Genomic DNA, 7,942 nt, shown 5'->3' on the forward strand with positions numbered 1-7,942 from the left:
TATATATATATATATATATATATATTCTTTTCTTAAACTTAAATTTGTGTGGAAAAAGTACCGTCATGTCATTTATTTATTTTTTACAGCATTGTGGAGAAAGTCATTTCTCTCTTACTGCCACTGCTGCCACACACAATATGATCTAGGGGTTAAAACTATATTGCATACAAATGAAAAAAAGATGAAAATTGGGTTTTGAGGAGAACAAAACCGAAAAGTTGGACCGAATTCCCATGTGGGTGTTCATTTTATATTTTACAGACAATGTTCCTTTAAAAGCTTGTGCCTGGAAATCCCATTAGATGTGCATATAAAATTCCCTCCATGATTAATAGTAGATAGAGCAGGGCTGGGTTGGAGGGTACCAACATGTGGCCTGCAGGACTCCTCCTCTGCAAGCTCACGTTACACCCCATAAACTTGCCACTCTTTCCCACCTAAGCGTTTAAAAGAGAGGTGGGATCACTTGACAGGAATGCCTCAGAACTGTGAGAGTGGCCCATGCAGCTGGGAGTGGATACAGTGGGTTAACCTTAATGCTGAATGAGAGGGTGTGAGAGTGTGGACCACAACTTCCTCACACATAACACTTTCAGAGAGCCAAGGAGTGTGAGAGAGAAAGACAGAGAAAGAGATGCTGCAGTAACACCACTGCTGGAGGGTGCTTGACCTCACACTTTATGTTAAGTTATAGACCAACACTCCGAAGCAGTTCGAGAGAAGTTTTGCGAGTGAGTGTGTGATTTGTCAGGATTGACTCTGCAAAATGACGATGTGTGTGTAAAAACAAACGCTAAAGTGGACGTTTCCCACACAGGCTTGTGTCAGCGCCAGCCAGCTGCCACACTGAGGGACTTCTGCTTCACATTGGGTGTGTGTGGTGGTGTTTGAGTGTGAGTGACTTCAAGCCTTCATTTCTGATTCAGCATGGATCAACCAGCTAGCAGCTGCATGCGGAGCTCTCATCCTGGCAGTGCTCTTTGGGGCTGTGCCAGAGCCCCTCACCCTGCCAGTGTCCCCGGAGGTGGTCTACAGCCCTACCAGCAGGCCTCCTTCTCCCTGCATCAGAAACCTGACTTCCTGGCCTACACAGACTTCTCCAGCTCGTGCCTGGTGCCAGCGCCGCACTCATACCCACGAGATGAGAGACTGTACCAGGAGGCGCAAGGCGTGTACCAGCGGCCAGAGTGGCAGTTCAGCCCATGTGAGCCACGTGGCAGGGGCCAGGAGCCATGCCATACAGCTGCTGTGACAGTCGGAGTGGCTGGAGGAACAGACATGGGCAGTGCAGGAGCAGACAGGCTGCCCGAGACAGTGACACCACGGCTAGAGGGAGATTACTCGCCTCAGAACATAGCCACAACTGATACAGAGAAGAAGAGCTGTAAGAGGAAACGAGAACTCACAGGTGAGTCTGATGTAATGGAAATCTAATTGTGTGTCAGTTCAGATACAACGAACAACTCACTGAAAAACAGGTGAATTTTTAAGTGTTATGCAAAGTCCCTGATCAATATTTCATGTGATCAGTACTACACTGAAACATAATCAATATATTGTTGTTGAAAGATCAGCATGTTAATATTTCAAACAGCAACACATAATATTTTTTTAACACTGAGCACATTGCACTCTTACGTGTATTTATGTACTCAGTGCTTTAAACTTATATAAAATGAAATACATACATAAATATACATAAAAATTCTGATATACAAGCAATATGCTTCTTAGTTTTCTAAGAAGCTTTATGGAAATTTTTATGTTCAAAACAACATACAGTGCAGTAGTTGACTGTTTCTAAAATCATAAAATCATGTTACAGTAAACAAATTTTCTAAATCAAATCTCTAGGCAGGAAATTTAAATAGATTTTGCACAAATAAATGTAGTGATGCAACTGCAATTTAATGTACATTTCCAGCTCTGAAAGATTATTCTGTTGATTTTTCTTATTTGCTGTGAGTACCTAAATTCAAAATTTACATTTCATTAAATCAAAAATAAACCTGAACATTTCTGAGTCCAACTTTAAATTACCAACCGAAATCTAGTATTTCAAACGATCAGCACTATACTTTTTTTTTGTCACAAAACATAAAGTTATTGTTATTACATTATATTTTGTTTATGTAAAATCCATAATACTCTTCCATTAGGAAGTAATTATTTCACAATGTGCCATAGAAACAACAAACAACGCCTGGTTTGAACAATGAGCATACTGCACCTGCCAGAAGAAAACACTGAAAACTATATAGAAGACTATATAATTACATCCTCATACATAATGCTCCAGGCTTTGACTTTTTTTTTTGTTACAGGAAAAGACAAGTACATAATTTATAGAAATAGACATGGCAGATGACCCATAAAACATAAATCTTTGTATGTTATTATTCTGCAGTTTCCTTCTATTGTTTAAATTCTTAGGCACTTAGCTAATGCACAGATGCTCATAGCATTGTTTCCATACAATATCTATATTTTGTTTTTGTCATGTATACACACATATATAAGCTAATATTTATGCTTCAAGTGTACTGACAAGTAATCAAATAATTGAATTAATCTGATAGAAACAGTGATACAGTGAGTCACTTCACCTGTATCAATGACCTGTATCATTCAGCTCATGAAACTAATCCTCTGGCATGCACATTTGTAATGAGTTTGATATTACTAAACTATTACTAAAAATATTAATATAGAAGAGGTTTGGAGCAATTATTTCTAGTTGTCTAATTGTTTCTTCTCTGTTTGGAAAGTAGAAATGTCGGGTGTTAATATACCATCATATGAAAGTAGATTACAGGACTGTAAATTTTGGTAAATTAAATGATTAAATCTATATAATAGCTGTAGAAGTTTAACTTTTTGCACACTTCCACACTTCTTTGCACTACGTGCTATTCTGAGTGAAGGAAAATAGAACATCTGGAGCAGGCATTAATTTCAACTGCTCTGTGGAAACTGAGACAGGGCAGTCATTCTGGAATAAAGGAAACGTTCTAGAAGATAAATATATTTCCCAAATAGCGCTTGAGTGGTTTTGTAATTCAGTGGCCAAAAAGGCAAGATAATATTCTTTTCTCTAACTGAAACAATTGTGAGTGGTTTGTAGAAATGATTAGACAAACTCCATCCTGAAGTGTACCTCATCAATGCATCCATGTCTCGTGACTTCATATGCAGTATAAATATCTGCTGCCTCTGTTTTGGAGTTACCTTAATGTAACCCTCACTCACTAACAGTAGAAACATGCCAGACCACATCTGTAATATAACTTCCATATGAGTCCACTCCTGCATTCTTACCTACTGACATTTTCCTGTCATTAAGCGGTAACAGAATCCTCACTGAACACACTGTGGAAATGACTAGAGGAAAAAGCACCATTCTAAAATTTATTCAGAGTTAAAAGTGAAATGCTTTGCATACTTGGAAAAAGGAAAATGTTGAGAACAAAATTAATATGACACATTGTATGAGGTGGTAAGTGTTGACAAGATAATAATTCCCAGCTCTGTTTGGGTTTTCACTGGGTTTTCACATCATGTGACAACAAAACACTTACTGACTGTACATAACTGTTATCAGATATATTATTTACAAAAAATTTTTATCATTCCAGTATCATTTTAATTTTAGGGGATTGTGAAATGAAATGTAAGGGATATGTAAATAAGGAATATGTCCTTATTTACATATTTTTTCGTATTACTTTAGTATTTTCAAAAATCTTATGCAATACAGCTTAATGTTGTTGAAGACAAACTTGTATTAACGCCTTTAAATGCATGCTGCAAAACCAACTGACCCCTGTTATTTTGTTGACTTAACTTGCAGACTTATTTTGGCTTCATTTGGACCAACAATTTGAGAACATGCCAAATGTCGTTTGTTCTCCAGGCTCCCTGCTGAGGTTAGGGCTGTTCACTAAAACTTTATAGGCTTTTGCTGTGGAAATTTATTGGAGAGTGTTTGGTGGGCACTCAGACACATACACATGCACACACTATACCAGGTGTTTCTCCCCAACCTGCTACCACATGTCCATGTACTATTTGTGGAAGTGTGTTTAAACGAATGGGATTCTAATTATAATCATAATGCACTCTCTTAAGGCAACACTGCTTGCCATATATGAATGTTACTCTGCTGTTAGCAAATGGTCTGGCTCTCCGCACTCACATCTGTATGACTGCAGTCTGTTTCACAGTCTGACTGTGTGGATCTGGCAAACACCAACCACAAATTCTCACTTTGACAAATTATAGACTTCTTGAAGGGTTTGCGTCACTTCTTGGTGGCGCTACTGATGCTGATCTATGTTTCTTGAGTTAATTGAGTTCATAAGGTTTGGATGGCGCAAACAGTTTATTTGACCAACCAATTCATTTGTAACGGAAAATCTTCAACCTGCCATGTCCTCACGCTGTTTTAAGTATTTTATAGACAGCTTGACAAAAGTCGGAGTCTCCACTTTTCCACTCCACAGCAAACAAAATTTTCTGTTTCAGTTCCATTGTGGGTTGTCAGATTATGTTGAATTACTGTGGCAAGGAGTGCAGAGGGCATGAAAAGAACACACACACACACACACACGCAGAAGCACTTATGTTTGCACATAATTATTAATGAAGCTAATCAATTACCGTACCTACATCTAAATGTAACCTTAATCTCAGGAACAAAAGGAAACGTTTTAGCTCTAGTGTTTTGTTTGTTTGTTTGTTTTTGTAAAAGCTTTTGTAAAAAATTCCTCACTGGGACCAGACAAATTTCCCTACAAGGTCAAAAGTGTCAGATTAACCTATCCTTGTGGGGACGTTTGGTGCCCACATACATACACACAAACACACACACACAGAAAGACACACACTTCAGCTGTACCTATCCAAGTCTTTGTTCTTTTAGTAGCAATTTTAACAATGTTTCGGTGCATTCCTTCTTAATGCAAGTCCTCTGTAGCCTGTTTGGCATGCACCACCTTGACACATTATGACTTGGTCCTATGGCTCCTTTGATCTTACTGCACCTCCATAGAAGTGTGTGGCCTGGATGGGTCACAACAACCAGTAAATACGTATATTGTAAAGTGGAAGTCCTTTAAACATAGCGTGTGAAATGGAGGTCAGCCTTTGAAATGTATTTTAAAGTTTCACCCCTTTTTTTGTTAAAAAAACAAAAAACAAAAATACTCCATGTAGTACAAAATGTTGTTCAGAAATGTAAATGGGAAAGTCACAATACACATGCATATATTTCTTTATTTAATTACACATTATGAATGCCTAGCACCTAAGCCTTAATGACTTTTCTCCTGACCTGTATATTTCAGATATCCAGGACTCCGGATTTAAGCCTGACTCAAACTGCAAGGCAAGGAAGGAAAGGACAGCCTTCACTAAAGAGCAGCTGAGAGAGCTAGAAGCTGAGTTCACTCATCACAACTACCTGACCCGCCTGCGCCGCTATGAAATTGCCGTCAACTTGGACCTCACCGAGAGACAGGTACACTTCACCTGTTTTGCAGTATCATATAATCCATGTTTTTTTTTTTTTTTCCAGCAGCTATGCATTTTGCATAAATCAGACTGAATCAAATGAAACATTAGTGACAGTCATAAAGCCTACTCATCACTACACCACACTTAGCCCTGTCCTAGATGGCTTTCCCAGGCCCACACACATGTACATGCACAGAAATAAACACAAGCTATGCTAGATCCCAAAACAGTTCTCAATTCCTCTGCAACCCTGTCTCCATATCTCAACCGCCAATATATTTGATATTTCTTGGCCTTGTGCCACATTTTTCTCTCAAACAAATGGACAGATTGAGAAAAGGGAATATTCTTTAAAATAGTGTGGGAACAGATGGCCTAAGCTGCTGTGTGTCCATGGGTCATGCTGAGAGGGAGGACTAAAGGTCAAGTTATAACTTGTACTTCTCTGCGTTTAGCCAACAAAACAGTTAGCTTGTAAGTTACTTTATTAATAAACACATATACCATTTGGTAAATACGAAAATAAAAATGATTCCATCACAGTATGAAATGTGTGTCCTGGTGTTAAGTAATTTCTGACTACAAATATAATATTTCAAATGAATACCAATGCTGTTTATAATAATGATGACTATTCTCTGTAGGTAAAGGTGTGGTTTCAGAACAGACGTATGAAATGGAAGAGGGTAAAAGGTGGTCAGCCGGCTTCCCCTCATGACCTGGAAGCAGATGAGTTGGATTCTGCAGCCTCACCCAGCTCTGAGTGATGACCCTGACTTCCACCTTCACTTAGAGACATATCCAGGAATCCCAGGCTACTACAGACGAGCCATAAATATGAAATGAAATTAACACGATGTCAGGTTTTCCAGCAGTCTTTTCACACATTCAGATAAACTGTTTCATGGAGGATTTTTGTTTCTGATGGACAGTATTCTCAAGGGCCATTGGTGTGGATATGCTACTAAAGTGAAACTCTCATATTCACACTATCCACTCACAAACTGAGAAAGTCATACCAGAGATTATATTTGTCAAACATAAATATGCTCCATATTCATTGTTCAAGTTCTGTTTAATAGCTTTCAATGATGACACCACAATGTAATCACACTGCAGTAGCAGAAACTTGAAAGCTGCCTGTTACAGGATCACAGGATCACTCAAAGTCCAAGGATCGCTCAACTGATGCCAATACACCAAGCCTCAATGTTACATTTCTTTGTTTTTATTGTAAGTCATGCTGTCAAGTTGTTCTTCGAATATACTTTTTCTATTGAACAGTTGTTTTCAATCATTGTTGTACCTCTTTTGCTCCATTGAATGTAATGAAATTGATAAAACACAGATGTTGCATATTGAAAAATACAAAAAGTTAATAAATCACTGAAAATGGAAACAACGGCAAATGTTGAATTATAATTCGAAATCATAAAGCCATCCTTCTTGGCTTTTGCCATCCTTCTTGGCTTTCAGTAAAACACTCTGTATGTTCTGGCATTTTTGTTCAGTAGTCTGGGCTCCACAAGTACAGTCTCTTAAACTTTCTACACAAATGTATATTTCAAATGTTTGAAGAAATAGAAATTTTAAAATGATTTATAGTTCACAAGGGACTATACTACAACTTTATCCCTCATATTTCTTGTGCCAAGAATGACATTTAAAGTAATATATTATCCATTTTCATTTATGAGCTGAGGATACGGTTGGATGTGTGCTATGGATTTTTAAGTCTTCCATGCTTTATGACAAATAACTTTTTCCAGGGATGATCATTTGCAAGTGTGAGATACTGGATTTTGTTATGGCTAATATATTCTGCAACATGTATTAGCTCAGTGGTTGGTCTGCATTCTACTCATTTTGACTGAATACAGAATCTATCATGTGTAAATGCATAAAAGGTACCTGCCTGAGGGTTTTCACTCTACCTGAGTGTTAAATTATCTCTACATAGATTTGGCATCAAATGTAGACTTGGCCCTGATTCTAGTTTTAACGGAAGCATCTGGTTGGATACAAGAATTGATCCGAGCCCTGACTGGAATTCAGACAAGCCCATGTGGGAGTCTGACACACACCAGAAGTCTGGCGGCTGACCACTGGCGTAGGGCTGAGGAGAAGGGAAAAAATAGGTGGGTATGGGCGCAAAGATGACTTCTCAAGTGCAGGATGTTGTTGTAGCAGGTAGCCAGTCATCTAATTTCCTGCTTCCCAAAGAAAACAGTGGTAAAGCATCCAGCGTCCAGTGGCTTTACAATGGTGGGCCTACACTAAAGTCGTCCAACCAAACAAAACCTGGAGAGGTGAGTGGCCTCTGTGCTGGATTGGCGTAGGAATGGTTCCATACGCACCCACAGCAGGACCTAACTCATCCAGCCCTCCTGACCCCAGCCAACCACAGCTGCTCTTAGCCCATCCT

General features: G+C 38.7%; 1 protein-coding gene across 2 annotated transcripts; it reads left to right on the plus strand.

Annotated features, from left to right (window-relative positions):
• Positions 1–244: 244 nt before the first annotated feature.
• meox1 (mesenchyme homeobox 1) lies at positions 245–6,929 on the plus strand. Of its 2 annotated transcripts, XM_053640689.1 has the most exons (4): positions 245–734; positions 821–1,411; positions 5,349–5,521; positions 6,162–6,929. In XM_053640689.1, the coding sequence occupies exons 2-4, from the start codon at positions 931–933 to the stop codon at positions 6,282–6,284; spliced, it is 777 nt and encodes a 258-aa protein (XP_053496664.1). In that variant the 5' UTR covers positions 245–734; positions 821–930; the 3' UTR covers positions 6,285–6,929. The 2 variants fall into 2 exon arrangements, with proteins under 2 accessions (XP_053496664.1, XP_053496663.1); XM_053640688.1 differs by having other exon boundaries at positions 245–1,411.
• The last annotated feature ends 1,013 nt before the right edge of the window (positions 6,930–7,942 follow it).

The sequence above is a fragment of the Ictalurus furcatus genome, chromosome 13 (genome assembly GCF_023375685.1).
Source record: "Ictalurus furcatus strain D&B chromosome 13, Billie_1.0, whole genome shotgun sequence".
Classification (NCBI taxonomy): Eukaryota; Metazoa; Chordata; class Actinopteri; order Siluriformes; family Ictaluridae; genus Ictalurus; species Ictalurus furcatus.